The sequence below is a fragment of the Aquarana catesbeiana genome, linkage group LG02 (genome assembly GCF_042186555.1).
Source record: "Aquarana catesbeiana isolate 2022-GZ linkage group LG02, ASM4218655v1, whole genome shotgun sequence".
Classification (NCBI taxonomy): Eukaryota; Metazoa; Chordata; class Amphibia; order Anura; family Ranidae; genus Aquarana; species Aquarana catesbeiana.
Genome location: NC_133325.1, coordinates 594,297,380 through 594,318,245, shown reverse-complemented (window position 1 = coordinate 594,318,245; position 20,866 = coordinate 594,297,380). Strand labels below are relative to the sequence as shown.

General features: G+C 40.4%; 1 protein-coding gene across 1 annotated transcript in view; it reads left to right on the top strand.

Annotated features, from left to right (window-relative positions):
* The window catches only part of LOC141128787 (amine oxidase [flavin-containing] A-like), a 160,332-nt gene extending 139,821 nt beyond the window's left edge, over window positions 1-20,511 (top strand). The window contains exons 13-15 of the mRNA XM_073616285.1: window positions 8,381-8,492; window positions 12,811-12,873; window positions 20,175-20,511. Coding sequence (XP_073472386.1) covers window positions 8,381-8,492; window positions 12,811-12,873; window positions 20,175-20,345 — 346 coding nt within the window. The 3' untranslated portion in view covers window positions 20,346-20,511. The remainder of the gene's footprint in view (window positions 1-8,380; window positions 8,493-12,810; window positions 12,874-20,174) is intronic.
* Window positions 20,512-20,866: the final 355 nt, after the last annotated feature.

The window sequence follows — 20,866 nt, the reverse complement described above, 5'->3', positions numbered from 1 at the left end:
TTCCTTGTTCATCACCCACCATGCCCACAAACCTGCACCCTGAGGATGTATGTCAGCCATCCCTACCCCCGGTAGTCACTATTGGGGTCCCGGGAAGTCGGGGCCATAGCTACACGTGCAAGCAAAAATGCTGTTTTTTTTTATATTCTTTGCATGTGATTGGTTATTCTTTGCAAAGTGAAGCTTTACATTGTTTACTAAGCTCTGGAGCAACTGCCCTTCCAGAGTACAACTGCACTTTGCAGAGTGCACAGTCTATTTGCCTTTAGTAAATCAACCCCTCTGTGTCAGCCCTGCTCAGTTGTCTGTTGGTAAACAACTGAATCCCATCTATTCTCTTTATCTGCATAGTGAGGGACTGTTCTGTAGTGCAAGATAAGAGCTGGGAGTTCTCCTTGAGATAACACAGGAAGTGTGCTCAGGACACTGAACAGTGCTGAATTCCTGACATAATCAATAAGTTGGGTTTTTTTGCACTTATGGAGCAGATGCATGAAAATGCTTTTAACTATGTATTTAACAGTAAATAGAGAAAACCTTGCAACTGTGCTAAAAAGTGAACATAAAATAAGAATATAGCAGCAAGCACACCAACAGATATAAATTGGTCACAACAACTAATATACAAAAGTGATGGTCATATACAATATAGTGCAAATAAAAAAGAAAACTAGTGAATTCTATTATATCAATAAATAAAATCCTTTGAAAGTGAAAAAATTCCAATAAAGTGCCAAATGTGAATGGTGTGAAATCTTCAACAAGTGTCCATATATTCAAACACCAATGTGTACCTCCACTAGCACTAAATGGCTCCTGATTACCAGAAGTCTTACTCCCTATTACAGCGCAGTCACAAAAAGCTTGTTATATGGCCAGGCTTCCACCACAGAGCCGCCCACAATCTCCACTTCAGGTCAGGACTCACAGATCACCCTCCGGTTCAACAGTGTATCATAAATAAAAGAAGAACCAAAGAAACTGCATAATGTAAAACTGATAAAGAAGTGTTTCTCATTTATTTATACCACCTAGCATAGTTAAAGGATTTGTAAAGGCAGACTTTTTTTATCTTAATGCATTCTATGAAAAAAATTATTAATTAAATAAATTAATTGGAACCACGCTCTCTATGAAAATAATAAAAGTGCAGGTGCAAAAAAGTGCTGAAAGTGCATAAACCAGTGACCACAAACACAACAGATTATAAATTATATATAATATATAAGCTTCTTGGCTGGAGAGTCCAAGTAGAGAAACAAACACAAAAATCAAAAACCAAAAAATGAAATAAATTGTCCAAATATACAATTTATGGATATGGATAGGATCTTCCTATAATCGTCAGTCAGCAAAGGAGTATGTCTTCCAACACCATCACCAGCCACACATCCTACTCGCCAGAATCCAATGACCCCCATTACAGGTAGTCCAAAACGCTTTATCAGAAGGTGCCATAAAGCGTTTTTGACTACCTGTAATGGGGGTTATTGGGAGTCAGTGCCGTTTCTTCCTCCAGCGTGTGCCACATGCACGGACTTGACGTCACGTGGCCCCCGGAAGGAAGAGGGGCGAAGATGGACTCAGCCTGCACAGGGGACAGCGATGTATTTGTTTGCAGGTAAGTGTCACATAATGGGCTAGTATGTGATCCATACTAACCCATTATGCTTTTAATTTGCAGTGAGCAAACGAGGTAGAAAAAGGGTTGGGGGACCCTGGTCCTGCCCCAGGGGATATTTATCAATGCAAAAAAAGGTTTTTAAAACTGCATTTTTTTCAGGAGCAGTGATTTTAATAATGCTTAAAGTGAAACAATAAAAATGAAATATTCCTTTAAATATCGTGCCTGGGGGTATCCTTAGTATGCCTGTAAAATAGTGCATCTTTCCCGTGCTTAGAACAATACCACAGCAAAATGACATTTCTAAAGGAAAAAAAATCTAATTTAAAACTGCTTGCAGTTGTAATAAATTGTCGGATCCTGGCAATATAGATAAAAATCATTGAAAAAAAAAAAAGCATGGGGACCTGGGTCCTGCCCCAGGGGACATGTATCAATGCAAACAAAAGTTTTAAAAACTGCAGTTTTTTCAAGTGCAGTGATTTTAATAATGCCTAAAGTGAAACAATAAAAATGAAATATTCATTTAAATATCATGCCTGGGGGGTGTCCTTAGTATGCCTGTAAAGTAGCACATTTTTCCCATGTTTAGAACAATACCACAGCAAAATGACATTTCTAAAGGAAAAAAAGTAATTTAAAACTGCTTGCAGCTGTAATGAATTGTCGGATCCTGGCAATATAAAAATCATTGAAAAAAACGGCATGCCCCCCCCCCAGTCCATTACCAGGCCCTTTGGGTCTGGTATGAATATTAAGGGGAGCCCCGCACCAAAATGTAAAAAAAAAAAATGCGTGGGGGTCCCCCCAAAATCCATACAAGGCCCTTCATTTCTGGTGTGGATTTTAAGGGGAACCTTGCACCAAAATTAAAAAAAAAATGGTGTAGGGGTCCCCCCCAAAACCCATTTCAGACCCTTATCTGAGTATGCAACCTGGCAGGCTGCAAGAAAAGGGGGGGTCAAGAGAGCACCCCCTCTCCTGAACCGTACCAGGCCACATGCCCTCAACATAGGGAGGGTGCTTTGGGAACAAGGGCCTCATCCCCACAACCCTTGCCCGGTGGTTGTGGGGGTCTGTGGGGGGGCTTATCAAAATCTGGAACCCCCTTTAACAAGGGGACCCCCAAATCCTGGCCCCCACTATGTGAATGGGTATCGGGTACATTGTACCCCTACACATTCACCAAAAAAGTGCCAAAATGGTAAAAATGACAGTTGACAATTTGGGACAAGTCCTTTATTAAAAAAAAACAATATCCAGTCATCCAGAAAAAACGGAAAAAACTCCGCCTCCATGGGAGGTTCCCGCTGACTAAAGCCTCTTCATGATGACAGCTGTTATATAGCTGAGGGCGGGGCCACCCTGTGACGTAAACGGGTGACCCCGCCCCCTCTGATGCCACGTGATGTCAGAGGAAGGCGGGGTCATCCGTTTACGTCACCGTGCATATAAGCCTTTAGAATGAGTACTTTTGATTTTTCATGTTCGTGTCCCATAGACTTTAACGGTGTTCGCTTGTTCGTGCAAATTTTTTGCCTGTTCGCATGTGCTGGTGCGAACCCGAACCGGGGTGTTCGGCTCCTCCCTAGTGTCATTATGAGCCTATGTTTAGATAGGGCCAACCCCCTTGCCATAGTAAGGTATCCAGGGGCTTAACATGAGAACCATTGCCATGTACAAGGATATGTATAGAACAGTGATGGTGAACCTTGGCACCCCAGATGTTTTAAAACTACATTTCCTATGATGCTCATGCACTCTGCAGTGTAGTTGAGCATCATGGGAAATGCAGTTCCAAAACACCTGGGGTGCCAAGGTTCGCCATCACTGGTATAGAGGCTCAATGGGTTCATAAGAGAAGGTGATATTGTCTTTAATGTGGTGATCATCACATTATGCATCAATGCTTCATAGTGAAAAGTTCTGCCCATGACTGCTAGTTAGTACATTACACACATAATACTGCTAAAATGAAAAGTTACGGTCAGGTCTGTCGTTGCACTTACCTCATCCATGGCAGGCAATCACGGGCGGCTTCCCCAACTTTCCTCCGCGGGCATCATGTGCCGCTTCTTCTTTCCCTGCTTGGCAGCCAATCAGAACGCTTCTCCTTTCGGCCAATCGGGAAACGTGTCTCAGACCCACGCTTCCTGATTGGCGGAGAGGCGATTCAGTGTAAGAATAGTAAATATTAATTTGCTATTTTAACACACCTGGGTGGGTTCCGAGCGCAATTCTCTGCGCCCGGAGTCCTCTCTATTTCGAAGCCTATTAGACCCTCTGGCTCTAATTGGTGCTTCAAAAAAACACCCCAGCCATTATAATTCATGTGCCCGGCGCCCTGAAAGGGGCCTGAAGCATGGATAGGGGTGGCGGCGGCATTGATAGGGGAGACCAGCCTGTGTGCCCTTAATAGACAGGTTGCTACTGGTTGCTAGTAATAACAATAATATTAAGACATTTCTGTGTGTTGTTTTGATTGCTTAAGTTATTCAGTAATAGTGTATGTTACTCAGTACATGCTATAGCTAATCTCTGTTAATATGCTTGGCTATGTGCCATCTGTCTCCATAGATTGACATATCCATCAATTTAAATGTTCTAGCGAGACATTATCCTTTGTTAATACACTTACATATAGTATACCACCTGTTATTTCACCATTAGCAGGAAAAGTACAATGTATTTGACTTCACATGCACATGTAACAATATGACCATGTTTTGAATTTAGTTGTCTTCTATAGACATTATAATTTATATGGAAAAAAACATTGGCTACAAACCTTGATTAAGAAGCCTACAATCTGATCATTCCCACAGATGTAACAGTATTTGTTTCTCATTATTTGTGATACCAAGCAAAAGAAATCAGTTTTGAAAACTGTCCATAATAGTAGAGAAAATGAACAGTAGGTAATAGCGTTGTTCTAAGTTAGCTGCCATTTTATCTAGAAGAGGCCTGGTTGACTAGATTGCCTCTGATCTTCTGTAGGAATATTAGAAAGTCATACCCCTTCAACAAAGAAAAATAAGCAGATCTCAATCATAAAGGCCTCTTATGAAGATTTATTGGTATTCTCCAGTACAAAGGGTGTTCCACCTGCTCTGCTCCTATGCCCACTAACGCGTTCCACTCTGTCAAGCCCTTAATAGTAGATTTGTACAGTTTCACACTTCTAGCGTTGGAGGGCAGAGTAGCAGGTGGAACAACCTCTGTACAGCGGAATACCAATAAATCTTCATAGCAGACTTTTGAGATGGAGAGCGGCTTCTTTTTCTTTGTTGAAAGGTTATGACTGTGAAGTGGGTAGCAAGCTGCTTGAATCCAGCACTTATCGATCGGTGGAGCAGGGGTAAAGTGCTTTAAGTGGAACAATATAGTTTGTTAGAAAGTCAATTGTACATTGGAAAATATTTCCTCCTACTACATCAACCAACCATTATTTCAAATATATATATTCCACCAGTGCTTTTAGCTATGAAGGTTCTAGTAAAAGGCTTCATGCTGGCAAAATAGTTTTTTTCTAAAGACTGAAACTATGCTTAAAAAGGATATACAACACATGATTTTTTTTTTTTTTTTTTTTTTTTTAAGGCAAATTGCTTTTTTTCACTTAGTTTGATTATTTAGCATATATTAGACATGTTTGTTTTATATACTGAGTCATCGTGGGTAACCAATAAAATGAGGGATCTGACCAGAGAAAGTATATATTTTACAAATTTAAACGCACAGTACACTATTGTTACCCCTAGCAAAAATACATACTCACTACTGCTAGTAGCACCAGGGCCAAATAAAAACAAATCTTAGCACAAGATAATCCTAACAACATTATTAACTGATTTGTCATGTGTTCCAGCTGTTTAATGTTTTCTCCAAAAACATCTTCCACAAGAATATGCAAACGTTTGTATACAATACTTATCATCCGGGTAGATTAAGTCCCTTGAACATCCATTCTCAAAAAAGATCTTCCTATCTCCATAAAGGAACATACCAACCCTTTACACAAAGTTTACCAGTTTAGCAATATTACTCAAATGGTTTTTAAAAGGATCTGTTGGAGAATGGGTGCTTGTTGGCAGGTGTTGGAGCACTTTAATCGTTGCCCCTCTTGTAGTGATGCAGTGGGTGGAGATAGTGTTTATATATATTCCAGCTGCAGGTGGGGTCCAGTGCACTTGGGGTACATAGGGACACCACTGACCTGCAGAGATGTAGTGCTAAGCTGGAGCTTATCAAAAGAGCCCCCTGCAGGGTTGAACTGCCAGTGTGAAGAATGAGGACACTTAGGAGCAGACAGAGAAACCTTGACCCCCTTGATCCTTGTCTAGTGGGTCCTATGGCTTGGTGTAGAGTGGATCCTATGGAGAATCTCCCTTGTGTGCGAGGAAGGACACCCTGAGTGAATAATCTCAATAGACTGTAACTGTGTACTGTGCATTTTACTGCAATCTAAGAATTGGGCCGGAGTGATGTTTATGCAGTAAAGCAGTTAAAATGAAACTGTATTGGAATTTTATTTATTCCAGGTAATAGACTTCAGGCCAGGAATATGTGTGTGGCCTCGGGCTGGCAGAAATCTGACACAAATATAGTTTCTCTAAAACAACAGGTGGGTGCCTGGCTCATGCAAGAAGGACAGGTTCAGGATCAACAAGGTGCTATCAGTCAACCGATGTTGACCCCCCTTATATGCGCAACAGATTTAATTTACACAGCTAAAAAACTGAACTTACTATCATTAGAAACTGTTTTGCATATTCCTGAGGAACATCTATTACACTTTAAAGTTTAGTGTATATTGTGAAACTAGCGCGGTGGTATGTGAACAAAACTCAGATAACAGTGTGTCAAATGAAGCGAACAGTTGCAGCCATTTAAAAGTGCACTCAGAACAATAACATGAATATAGTAATGTGTATATAATGGTGCACTTATTCAATTAGCTATAGTCAAGTAAATATTGAACAAAAATTATAAATATAAATGAGTAAAAATAAGAAGTCCAAGTGCAAAAAACATGGAAATGACTGCTCAGTCCATATCTTAATTTGTAGAGAGAAAAAAATTTTCCAGTAAAGCAAAGGATCAAACAGCAACCACCGCCTCCAATATATAGATTGGCTCCTTGCCTCCAGGAATTACTATAAGGTCAGACAATGCTTTAGATCTCAATGGATAGCTGCTCAGATTCCCACTGTATAGGCTCCAATCGGTGTGTATAAACAGTCCAATATCATGCCTCTTGAACGAATGAAACTCAGAGAGAGCAAAAATGTAGCGCAACATTGCCACTGGGTGGAACCTTGTGACATCACTTCCGGTGTCCACAGAGTACGGAAGTGTGGTGAGGAGGCAATTGCGTTTCTACTCCTATTTTTACTATATTTTATTTTACGGATGTCACCAAACTTTTATGTAAGCAGGTATTGAATACATTTTTTATATATTTTACTGGCAATATTGTGCTATGGGTATTTTTGCTCTCTCTGAGTGATGTTTGTTCAAGAGGCATGATATTGGAGTGTTTATGCAGACGGATTGGAGCCTATACAGTGGGATCTGAGCAGCTATCCATTGAGATCTAAAGCTTTTTCTGACCTTATGGAGGTGAGCGGCCAATCTATTCATTGGTGGCAGGGTAGTTGCTGTTTGATCTTTTGCTTTACTGGAAAAAAAAATTCTCTCTACAAATTACGATATGGACTGAGCAGTCATTTCCATGTTTTTTGCACTTGAACTTCTTTTTTTTACTCATCATTTTTACTTGTTTTTTTTTTTTTTGTTCACTTGGATTATTTTGTTACTTATTTTGATTCACTAAGTTTATAAATTTTTGTTCAATATTTACTTAGCTATAGCTAATTGAATAAGCACACCATTATATACACATTACTTTAAAGTTTAGACATCAATGAACTGTCTGTTTAGTGCGGTGCGTGTTGAGAGTTGTAACTTGACATTTTGATTTAGACATAACCTAAATATCCCATTTTAGCTTATTGGGGGATTTCTTTATTAATGTACTCATCCAAGATTCACACATTTCTCTAATTGAAATGTATGTGAAAAATGTGTGCATCTTGGGAGAAAGTTTTTGGAATCATGGGGTGAAAACATTGTTAAATCGAACCGTTTCTAGCAAGATTACTCCTAAATATTTTTTATACTTGTTTTGACAAGGCTATCTTTCTGCTGCACTCTATAAAAGGAAAAATCAAACTCCTTTTAATGTCTGTACCAGGTGGAATTTTATATGTGGTGGTGATCAAACCTAAACACTGACTTTTCAGGCCTGTTCACACTGCATGCGAAATGCTTTGCTTGTCACCTCTTAGCTGCAGTGAGCTACCGTTGTTTGGGGGTGGGGGTGGGTTTTGGTGATGCATATTTCAACTCGTCATTCTGTTTACGTTTTTTTTTATCTTTCTTTTTATATTTATTTAAAGTGCACAAAGTGACACTTCATCCATGTCTGCGCACATGAGCACAGTGTGTTGGGCTGCTTTGCAGTGATATGCATTTTACTGTGCTTTATGTCTGCATTTTATTGCAGCTCACTGCACTGCACCTCTGGGCTACAAAGCCATATATTGTTTTCTATGTGCCCTAGCAAAGACTGCTGTGGAAAAACACCATTGACCACACTATATGTGAACAAGCTGTTTCTGATGTTTAATATTTATTTACATTATCACCCAAGAGAACATTCCCAGAATACATATTATGTCTTTGTAACTTTAGTGTGATTCGAAAACCTGTTGGAAAGGTTTACTTTGCTGGTACTGAGACTGCAACACAATGGAGTGGATACATGGAAGGTGCTATAGAAGCTGGAGAACGGGCAGCCAGAGAGGTACTAAGAAAAACAAATTATACAGAGGATTTAACACAGATTGAAAAAAAAAGCTTGTGTACACTTTACGCAATTACTACAGAAAAATGCAATATATATTCCAAAATAAACAATGATGTATACCATCCACAAGGAAAGCTGCAATACAAATAATTATATTTGTATACGTGTACAAAAACACTTAAAATCACTTAAGAGCAAAATAATTGGCCTCCAAACATCCAAGATGGTGGTATTCTGTTAAAGAGTAGGTATGAGCCGAAGTTTGAGTCGAACGTCGGGTGTTCGCCGAATTTAGAACATTATGGGTGTTCATGGGAAATTCGAGCGCCCGCGGAACACCTGACCTGCATGCTTTGGCCAATCACAGCGCACTCTGCTGTGAGAGCCATGATTGGCCAAAGGCAGGGTGCCTTTGGCCAATCATGGCTCAGGGGGCTAAGTCCAAGCCCCACACTATGTTAGGCTTCTTTTATAGCGCCCGTATATAGTGTAATGAATACGAGCAGCAAAATGAAATTTCTAAAGGAAAAAATGTAATTACAGCTCGCGGCTGTAATGTATTGCTGAATCTCAGCAATATACATACAAATCCTTGAAAAAAATGGCATAAGTTCCCCCCCAGTCCATTACCAGGCCCTTTGGGTCTGGTATGGATATTAAGTGGAACCCTGCACCAAAATGTAAAGAAAAATGGCGTGGGGGTCCCCCCCAAAATCTGTACCAGGCCCTTCAGGTCTGGTATGGATTTTAAGGTGAGCTTCATGCCAAAATAAACAAAATGGCGTGGGGGTACCCTCAAAATTCATAACAGACCCTTATCTGAGCACAAAACCTGGCAGGCTGCAGGAAAAGGGGGGACGAGAGAGAGCGCCCCCCCTCCTGAACCATACCAGGTCACATGGAGGGTACTTGGGGTCCACCCAAAACATCTTGTCCCCATGTTGATGGGAAGAAGGGCCTCATCCCCACAACCCTTTCCCGGTGGTTGTGGGGGCCTGCGGGCGGGGGGCTTATCGGAATCTGGAAGCCCCCTTTAAAACGGGGGCCCCCAGATCCCGCCCCCCATGTGAATGGGTATCAGGTACATTGTACCCCTACCGCTTCACCAAAAAGTGTCAAAAAAGTAAAAATGACAGGAGACAGTTTTGGGCAATTTCTTTATTAAAAAAAAAAAAAAAGTGTCCCGCGATGTCCATTCATCTTCAATCATGGCGCTGATGGTCCCGAGAAAAAAAAACAGAAAAACTCCACCTCTATGGGAGGCGTCCCGCCGACTGCAGCCTTTTCGCGATGACAGCTGTTATATAGCTGAGGGCGGGGCCACCCGGTGATGTAAACCGGGTGGCCCTGCCCCCTCTGATGTCATGTGATGTCACATGATGTCAGAAGGGGATGGGGTCACCCAGTTACCGGGTGACCACGCTCTTGCCTATATAACAGCTGTCAAAGCAAAAACCCGGCAGTCGCGGGGACGCCTTCTATGAAGGCAGAGTTTTTCCATTTTTTTTTCTTGGGACCGTTGGACGCTGCAATTGAAGATGAATGGACATCACGAGACATTTTTTTTTTTAAATAAAGGAATTGTCAAAAACTGTGTCATTTTTTACTTTTTTGACACTTTTTTGGGGGGAATTAGTAGGGGTACAATGTACCCATTTTCAAAGAAGGGGGTGGGATCTGGGGGCCCCCTTGTTAAAAGGTTTTTCAGATTCCGATAAGCCCCCGCCCGCAGACCCCACAACCATTGGGCAAGGGTTGTGGGGAAGAGGCCCTTGTACCCATCAATATAGGGATAAGGGATAAGGTGTTTTGGGGGGGACCCCAGAGCACCCTGCCCATGTTGAGGACATGTTGCCTGGTACAATTCAGGAGGGGGGGTGGGGCGCTCTCTCATCCCCCCCTTTTCCTGCGGCCTGCCAGGTTGCGTGCTCAGATGAGCATCCGGTATGGATTTGGGGGGGCTCTCGACATCTTTTTATTTTGGTGCGGGGTTCCCCTTAAAATCCATACCAGTATCTCACAAAAGTGAGTACACCCCTCACATTTTTGTAAATATTTTATTATATCTTTTCACGTGACAACGCTGAAGAAATTACACTTTGCTACAATGTAAAGTAGTGAGTGTACAGCTTGTAAAACAGGGTAAATTTGCTGTCCCCTCAAAATACAGAGCCATTAAGGTCTAAACCGCAGGCAACAAAAGTGAGTTCCCTCAATAAACTGTAGCTCCCCAGTGCCGGCAGCACTCATGCAGACCCAGACCATGACACTCCCACCACCATGCTTGACTGTAGGCAAGACACACTTGTCACCTGGTTGCCGCCACACATGCTTGACACCATCTGAACCAAATAGGTTTATCTTGGTCTCATCAGACCACAGGACATGGTTCCAGTAATCCATGTCCTTAGTCTGCTTGTCTTCAGCAAGCTGCGGGCTTTCTTGTGCATAATCTTTAGAAGAGACTTCCTTCTGGGATGACAGCCATGCAGACCAATTTGATTTAGTGTGTGGCGTATTGTCTGAGCACTGACAGGCTGACCCCCCCACCCCTACAACCTCTGCAGCATTGCTGGCAGCACTCATACGTCATTGAGACAACCTCTGAATATGATGCTGAGCACGTGCACTCAACTTCTTTGGTCAACCATGGCGAGGCCTGTTCTGAGTGGAACCTGTCCCGTTAAATCGCTGTATGGTGACCAGTATGAGAGAGTGAGAGCGATAACACCAAATTTAACACCTGACATCGGGGAGGGAAAATGGCTAATTGGGCCCAATTTGGACATTTTCACTTAGGGGTGTACTCACTTTTGTTGCCAGCAATTTAGACATTAATGGCTGTGTGTTGAGTTATTTTGAGGGGACAGCAAATTTACACTGTTATACAAGCTGTACATTCACTACTTTACATTGTAGCAAAGTGTCATTTCTTCAGTGTTGTCACATGAAAAGTTATAATAAATTATTTACAAAAATGACAACAGGAAGTGAGAGGAAATTTACCCCTAAGAAGGGAAATTCTCTCCTGTAAGAGTTATAATAGGAAAAAGGTGTCTCCACTGATGTTTTATCACCAAGGCTTGTTTCCACAACAACCCCAAATTTTCAAAATCCAATTGTCATTGGGACAGAAAGTGAGGTTAAATCTTCTGAACAGGGGCACAGACAGCAAAACAAACATTAGAGGGGTGTTAACCCTTCCCCATGCTATCCACAAAGTTTAAAAATAGTTTTTTTGGCTGGAGCTACACTTAAAAAATGTACCTGTTCCGACTTACAAACAGATTCAACTTAAGAACAAATCTACAGTTCCTATTTTGTTTGTAACCTGGGGACCGCCTGTATGTGTGTGTGTGTGTGTATATATATATATATATATATATATATATATATATATATATATATATATATATATATATATATATATATATATATATATATATATATTTATATATATATAAATACAGTGTCTCACAAAAGTGAGTACACCCCTCACATTTTTGTAAATATTTTATTATATCTTTTCATGTGACAACACTGAACAAATTACACTTTGCTACAATGTAAAGTAGTGAGTGTACAGCTTGTAAAAGTGTAAATTTGCTGTCCCCTCAAAATAACTCAACACACAGCCATTAATGTCTAAACCAATGGCAACAAAAGTGAGTACATCCCTAAGTGAAAATGTCCAAATTGGGCCCAATTAGCCATTTCCCTCCCTGATGTCATGTGACTCTTTAGTGTTACAAGGTCTGAATGGTGTGAATAGGGAGCAGTTGTGTTAAATTTGGTGTTATCGCTCTCACTCTCTCATACTGGTCACTGGAAGTGCAACTTGGCACCTCATGACAAAGAACTCTGAGGATCTGAAAAAAAGAACCGTTATACAAGCTGTACACTCACTACTTTACATTGTAGCAAAGTGTCATTTCTTCAGTGTTGTCACATGAAAAGGTATAATAAAATATTTACAAAAATGTGAGGGGTGTACTCACTTTTGTGAGATACTGGTATGGATTTTAAGGGGAACCCCGCACCAAAATAAAAAGATACTGTGTATATGTATATATATATATATATATATATATATATATATATATATATATATATATATATATACAGTATATATATATATATATACACAGTATGTATGTATGTATGTATGTGTGTGTGTATCTATCTATCTATCTATCTATCTATCTATCTATCTATCTATCTATCTATCTATCTATCTATCTATCTATCTTATATATACATTGACTCTATTATTTTAGCTTGATATATAATGTCTGGCTTTGTTATGCATTTACAGGTTATGTGCAAAATGGGACTAATTCGTGAAGATCAAATATGGGTGCCTGAGCCGGAGTCTGAGGTATGAAAAAACATTTACTACTTTTGCTAAATCATTTAGTATGAAAGAAGGAGAAAAAGAGTGGGAGAGAATACAATGAAACAATGGAGCATTACTACATAGGAAAATTCAACTGTAATAAGCTTTTTAATTGGACCTTATGGAAATGTCACAAGGTCAGAGCTACACCTATTCCTGAATACCTGTAAGTAAAAATATAAGAAAGGTTTTTCATTTAGATGTTTTGCATTCAAAAAATGCTATCCTGGGGTATTAATGAAATACATATTGCCAGTACTGGGTTTCAATGAAACACGTATTGTCAGTCTTGGGTATCAGTTAAATAAATGAAAAACACTGTGAAACCAAATCTCCCCCCCCCCCCACACCCTCTCCCCAGGTGCATCACAACCCCCTGTCGTGTCCTCATATACATGTAGTGCTTACCCTCAAAAGGGCTGCTGATTTGCCATGGAGTTATTTCTCCAGTTTAGGGCAGCAGCAGCCAGGCACGTGGCAACAATCACCCTCAAGGCTCAGGGGGCAGTGATGGCGAACCTTGACACCCCAGATGTTTTGGAACTACATTTCCCATGATGCTCAACTACACTGCAGAGTGCATGAGCATCATGGGAAATGTAGTTCCAAAACATCTGGGGTGCCAAGGTTCTCCATCACTGGTCTAGGGGTTGCCTTTAAATGTATTGCTGAATAACATTAATAGAACTTATAGAGCTGTGGGATGCTCCAGAACCCTGAGCAGTAGCAATAAGGACACTCTTTACTATGTGGCTACTCCTTGGAACAGTTTCTTCGGTGATAGTCTCAGCTATGGACAGCACTAAGAAACCATATGCAATGTCCCAGGCCAGGCAAACTTTAGCCCTAATACACAAGTTGTTGCAACTGTAGATACCAAGGTCCTGCATACAGGTCTGTACACAGTGTCCCTGGATATTTGGATGCCATCTTCCAATATCTGAAGACTTTCCTTAGTGAATCTTCCAGTCCAAGAAGAATAGCCCTTGTATAACTGCATCAAGTCTCAGCAAGTAGACCCTCCCCCCAAATCAGCAGAAGCTGTGGACCTTGGTGAACACAGACAGATTTTCAGCTGGGCTGCCTGGGAGGGTAGCAGCCCTTCAGGCTTAGAACGTCCCCTTCTCGACAAGGATAAGACTACCTCAACCCCATACTTTTTATGCACTCTGCAGCCACCTATTGGGAGCCCTGTATGTATCCGAATCTCCAAATTAAATAGTAACAAATTTAGTTGAAATTCATTTAATTTCATTTTGTTCGTTTTCTAATGGATTCCAGATTTTCAGAACGATTCGAACTCAGATCGACTGCCGCCATGTTCTTAACAACTGATGACTTATCAGCTGTCAGCAGGCTTCCCTGCTGAGAGCTGAAATGTAAACAAAAGAATACCAGCAATAGAAAATTCAGAAGAAAAAACAGTGCTGGGTCCCCCACTGCCAAAATCTGAAAAAGAAAACGGTGTGGGGTCCCCCAAAATCCATACAAGACTTTTATCAGAGCATGCCTACAGCTCTGCAATGACAGCCATATAGAGGTACAGGCACAGAGCTGTAGGCAGTGTCTGCAGGAGCCTGACACTTTACCCGCAATCTGCTGATCACAGGTGTAATCGTTTGCAGGCTCCAGTTTTAAAAAATAATAAATGCACATTTTTTACCAGCATAAATATGTGCATTTAGAATGTTTTAATAAAAAGGTGAACCTATGCTTTAGGTATTTATACTTTAATCCTCTGCCCCTAGACAAAATGAGCATTAAACACATGCAGTATGAGGGGGGCTACTGCAAGGATGGATTATTTTATTATGAATATGAACAAGAATGTCAGACTAGACTCTTAGGTCAGGCAGGAACATAAATGGGTGATTTATGTATATATGTGAGTGTTTGTGTGTGTGTGTATACAATAGATATACTGTGTGTGTATGTATATGTATGTATGTGTTTGTGTATATATATATATATATATATATATATATATATTCTCACAAAAGTGAGTACACCCCTCACATTCTTTACATTGTAGCAAAGTGTCATTTTTTCAATTTTTTCAGTAAAGTAGTGAGTGTACAGCTTGTATAACAGTGTAAATTTGCTGTCCCCTTAAAATAACTCAACACACAGCCATTAATGAATTAGGTGTGTTAAATTTTGGTGTTATCGCTCTCTCTCATACTGGTCACTGGACGTTCAACATGGCACCTCATGGCAAAGAACTCTCTGAGTATCTGAAAAAAAGAATTGTTGTTCTACATAAAGATGGCCTAGGCTATAAGAAGATTGCCAAGACCCCGAAACTGAGCTGCAGCATGGTGGCCAAGTCCATACAGTGGTTTAACAGGACAGATTCCACTCAGAACAGGCCTCGCCATGGTCGACCAAAGAAGTTGAGTGCACATGCTCAGCGTCATATCCAGAGGTTGTCTTTGGGAAATAGACATATGAGTGCTGCCAGCATTGCTGCAGAGGTTGAAGGGGTGGGGGGACAGCCTGTCAGTGCTTAGACCATACGCCGCACACTGCATCAAATTGGTCTGCGTGGCTGTCGTCCCAGAAGGAAGCCTCTTTTAAAGATGATGCACAAGAAAGCCCGAAAACAGTTTGCTGAAGACATGCAAATTAAGGACATGGATTACTGGAACCATGTCCTGTGGTCTGATGAGACCAAGATAAACTTATTTGGTTCAGATGGTGTCAAGCGTGTGTGCTGGCAACCAGGTGAGGAGAAAAAAAAAGTGTGTCTTGCCTACAGTCAAGCATGGTGGTGGGAGTGTCATGGTCTGGGGCTGCATAAGTGCTGCTGGCACTGGGGAGCTACAGTTCATTGAGGGAATCATGAATGCCAACATGTACTGTGAAATACTGAAGCAGAGCATCATTCCCTCCCTTCGGAGACTGGGCCGCAGGGTAGTATTCCAACATAACGACCCCAAACACACCTCCAAGATGACCACTGCCTTGCTAAAGTAGCTGAGAGTAAATGTGATGGACTGGCCAAGCATGTCTCCAGACCTAAACCCTATTGAGCATCTGTCGGGCATCCTCAAAGGAAAGGTGGAGAACCACAAGGTCTCTAACATCCACCAGCTCCGTGATGTCTTCATGGAGGAGAGGAAGAGGACTCCAGTGGCAACCTGTGAAGCTTTGGTTAACTCCATGCCCAAGAGGGTTAAGGCAGTGCTGGAAAATAATGGTGGCCACACAAAATATTGACACTTAGGGCCCAATTTGGACATTTTTACTTAGGGGTGTACTCACTTTTGTTATCAGTGTTTTAGACATTAATGGCTGTGTGTTGAGTTATTTTGAGGGGACAGAAAATTTGCACTGTTATACAAGCTGTACACTCACACTCACTGACACATTGTAGCAAAGTATAATTTCTTCAGTGTTATGAGGAGTGTAAAATATATATATAGAGAGATAGGTTTTCCCTTTGCAGTAATGCCCCCAATGTCCTGACTATAAAGAAATACATATAAAAATAAAGTACAACTGACATAGTTGAAATGCTATTCTGGTAAAGCTGGACTATAGATGTGCCTAGCCTGTGCTGCTTAAAGTCTATCCACTGCATGAATACAAAAAATACTGAAAAATAACTAGAACTACATGAAAAAAAAAAGATTAAAAAAAACAATTCAAAGAACAATTTGTGGATGGGAATCTACCACTCTGGGAAAACCAAGGTCAGGAAATTTCCACTAGAGTGTATAGGAAAGGGATTACAGTGAAAAGAGCTTAAGCAAAGTAGGGCTCAGACCCTCTGGGGTAGGTATAGTGTAGCATTTTGCACCTCCAGATGGCATCTGATGCTTGCTGACATCTAGAGCTGCAGTGTCCAGCCACTGTACAATATTTGTGGCTGCAGTCTCTCAAATAATACACTCTAATTTCTAGAACTACCTACCTTTTTTTCAAATGTATATGAAATGTATATGAATCATATTGGGGTGTTCCTGTTATATTTAAACCAAGCTAAATGTAAATGCCAGAATACAGTGTCTTTGACACTGTCTGTGAAAATTGTTCTGTCCTGTAACACCACAGCTTAAAGGCATTTCCCTAGCATACATTTCAGGGGCTTTTATTATGCGTGTTTTTCTCATGTCACCCTTAAAGATAAATTAAAAGGATTCTCTTCCCACTGTACAGTATTTTTCAAAATGTGTGTGTATTTTTTAAAGCATGTGTCCAGGGGTACCCTCGGTCTTCCAGAATCCTAGCAATGCCCCTGGACATAACACAAGTGTTGCTGAACAAAAATAAACACATTCTGTAAACATAGTCCAAGAACACATTCACTGTTTTTCAGAATATATATGTTAAATATAAGTTATAATCCCGGGTAATTTCTTCTTCTCCCTAGTAAACATTTTCTGCTTAAAATACATATAATCAGAGCTTTAGATGTTACCATTCAAAATTGTTCCACTCTGACTACTAGTAAATAACTCCACACACAATGTAATTTCCTACTGAAAATAAACAAGCTTAGGTTAGTATATCTTCTTGGAAGTATTAGCCTTTTCAATGTGTCTATTCATATCAAATATATCAAGGCTGAATACTCACAATGGGTTGCACAGGATCAATAAACGTTCTAATATACTGCTACCATAACTGATGGCACATCCGTCATTTTATTGTAAGGTAATTGTTTTAAAGTTTAATTCTCTTTGTTTCCAAGTCAATGCTTGTCTCTCCAATTAAGTCACTTGGTAATTAATTAAGAAGGGAAATAAAGATTAAACAGGGAAATAAGGATTAAACAGAACACTTGTAAGATCAAGAGCTATAAATCAAATTAATAATTTAGCTATTGCGAAGTAGCAGACAATCTCATTGAATTTCTAGGCACATGTCCATTAGGCATATATTCATAAGTAAATATCCTGCTAGCCATCACCTGATCACGGGTGACAGTAGCGTCTTTAACCACTTCAGCCCCAGAAGATTTTATCCCCTTCCCGACCAGAACACTTTTTTAAAATTTGGCACTGTGTCGTTTTAACTGACAATTGCGTGGTCATGCAATGCTGTACCCAAACAAAATTTGTGTCCTTTTTTTCCCACAAATAGATCTTTCTTTTGGTGGTATTTGATCACCTCTGCGTTTTTTATTTTTTGCGCTATAAACAAAAAAAAAGAGCGACAGTTTTGGGAAAAAAAAAACATTTTTACTTTTTGCTATAATAGACATCCCCCAATTTTTTTTTTTTAATTTATTCCTCATTTTAGGCCAATATAAATTCTTCTACATATTTTTGGTTAAAAAAAACATAATAAGCGTATATTGATTGGTTTGCGCAAAAGTTATAGCGTCTACAAACTATTGGAAGGATTTATGGCATTTTTATTTTTTTACTAGTAATGGCGGTGATCTGCGATTTTTTTTTAGCTGTATTGCGGCCACCGATTGGACACTTTTGACACATTTTTGGTACCAGTGACATTTATAAAGCGATTAGTGCTATAAAAATTCACTGATTACTGTATAAATGTCACTGGCAGGGAAGGGGTTAAATGTGTGTTCTAACTGTATGGGGATGTGACTTACTAGGGGAGGAGACATATCATTGTTCTTACTTAGTATGAACAAACGACATGTCTCCTTTGCCCTGACAGCACAGTGATTCGTGTGTTTACACACACAAATCCCCATGCTGGCGCTCGTGCATGCGATCGCGCGTGGTCGGTGCCAATTGTGCCCACCGGCTACACGCATCGGGTCCCCCGCCGTACAGCGACCACGCGCGCCTCTGTCGGCGTGCACCCTCTGGCGGCCACTAAGGGGAAGGACGTACCCATACAGGATTTTGCCCAGGAGAGCAATTGTGCCGCAGTATCTCTGCGTGAGCCGGTCGGTTAGAGACACTCTCATTAAAAAGATTATGTTGCTAGATTTTTAATTTCAACAACAATTTTACCTTAATATTATACATGCATATCATTTACCTGTAAAATCTCCCCTTATGTAGGTACCCAAAAGCCCTGGTACTGCTACTGGGCACCGCCATCTTTGAAGTGATGTTAGCAACCCCAGCAGACTCAGAACTGTCACTCAAATGACACACTATTGTATTCCTCTTCACTCGTCCACAGTAATTACATAGAAAGTTATGTGGGGAGGTGAAGGGAAGGGCAGAGGAGCTGGATTAGAACAGAGAGTAATTGGACACTACCAGAAGAGGAAGGGCATATGACATGCAAGGAGGGTGGGGACTGTGCTAGGGAATTAACTGTTCCTGGATTACTTAAGTGTTCTAGCAAGTTCAAGTGCACATTGCTAGTGAATACACATCATTTATGGAAAGGAAAAAAACACTACAATTAAGCATTAAAAAAGGAATGTTTTAAGTTGGCTATTAAGTTTATTTTACTATACCTACCAGTAAGGCAGGCCATACACAAAGCAAATTTCTTTCCTTCAACCACGGGTTGATTCCCCCATCGACAGACAGTGTTGACAGGGGAATCTCTCCCGCCAAGCCATTGTATTCTCCCGACAGGGAAAGCCATCCTCACCAGAAGAAGACAGTGATTATTGCTAGTGGTTATACCAGCAGCTAGTGATAATCGTATGTAAAATAAGGCAGGCTAGTTGTATCCAAGTTAATCAATGAACATGGGTACATTCAGCGTGCCTGTACATGGTTCAAATCTCAGCCGGTCTCTGCTGAACCGGCCCAGATTCGAACGGTCTATGGCCGGCCCAAGACTTCTATTGAATGGAATATTTGCTGTCGTGCAGAGTTAGATACTCTGAAATGTCTGTTTCCCCACTGTTCACTGTGGTTCCATCCTTTAGCTACCGTTCGATAACACTGATGTGTGCCTTTGGAGGAACACACAAATGTGCAGCTCTGAAGGGATACACTATTGACGTAGCAACTGGCAGGTATAACCACAGGATGCAGAAGGTAGACACAGGAATCCAACTCTACCCCCAAGGGTCTACCAGCACTGTTCGTTCTGCAAGAAAGCAAAGATTCCTTTAAATTGAGGCAATACTGGAAAGTATAGTACATGTATTTACAAAGATATGTATCCTTAGAGCAGTGTCTCTTTAAAAGTGCCCCCACTCCAGATAGATTTTGCTTTCATTTGATCAATTATTGCAGCAAACATCAGCAATAACTATGTGTCTATGTACTTTGACAGCCTAGCCGTAAACTAATGTATACATTAAATAGATTATTTAGAAGGGCACTCATGCTACAGTGGTTACAAATACATTTCTTTAGTAAAGTAACCTTTTACATGTTTCTCTTTAGGATGTTCCTGCCCTGCCAATCACAACAACATTTTTGGAAAGAAACTTGCCCTCTTCTCAAGGTTTACTAAGATTCTTGGGATATTCTGCCTTTTTCGCAACAGCAGCTGTCAGTGTTATAGCCTTTAAGAAGGGTTATGTTACATTTAACAACAACTTTAACATTAAATAGATCTCTTAATTTTTGGTAAGCATAATAGCAGTTTTTTGGAAGGCTTTAGGAAAGTAGACCCTCTCCACTATGGAAGATGTCAGTGATCTCCATGTGCTGTCTGATAGATTGTGACGTTAAATAGATTGCTTAAAAGTCTAGAATAAAGAATGTCTTCAACAGAAAACGTGTCAGTCAATTCACTTTAATCTATCGTACCTTTTGTGAAATATGTGAGATGAGAAAAGTTGGCACTAATGAGAAAACAAAACAAAAGTGATCAAACCTGTAGTTATGTCAGACCTGTGCATATCTGCCTAATATCTTTTCATATAAATGGAGATATTGCATTTTGTTTGATCTAAGAGTCAGAAACACTAATTAAAGTATAATTTCTTATCCTGTCTAACCTGTGTAAAAAAAAAAGTTTAATTTTTTTATCTGCTCATTTCTGGTCATGTGATCCCACACCTCTGGCTCCCCTGGGCCCACCTGTGTCAGGAAGCTCTTGACAAGGACAGGAATGTCACTTTAACCACTTC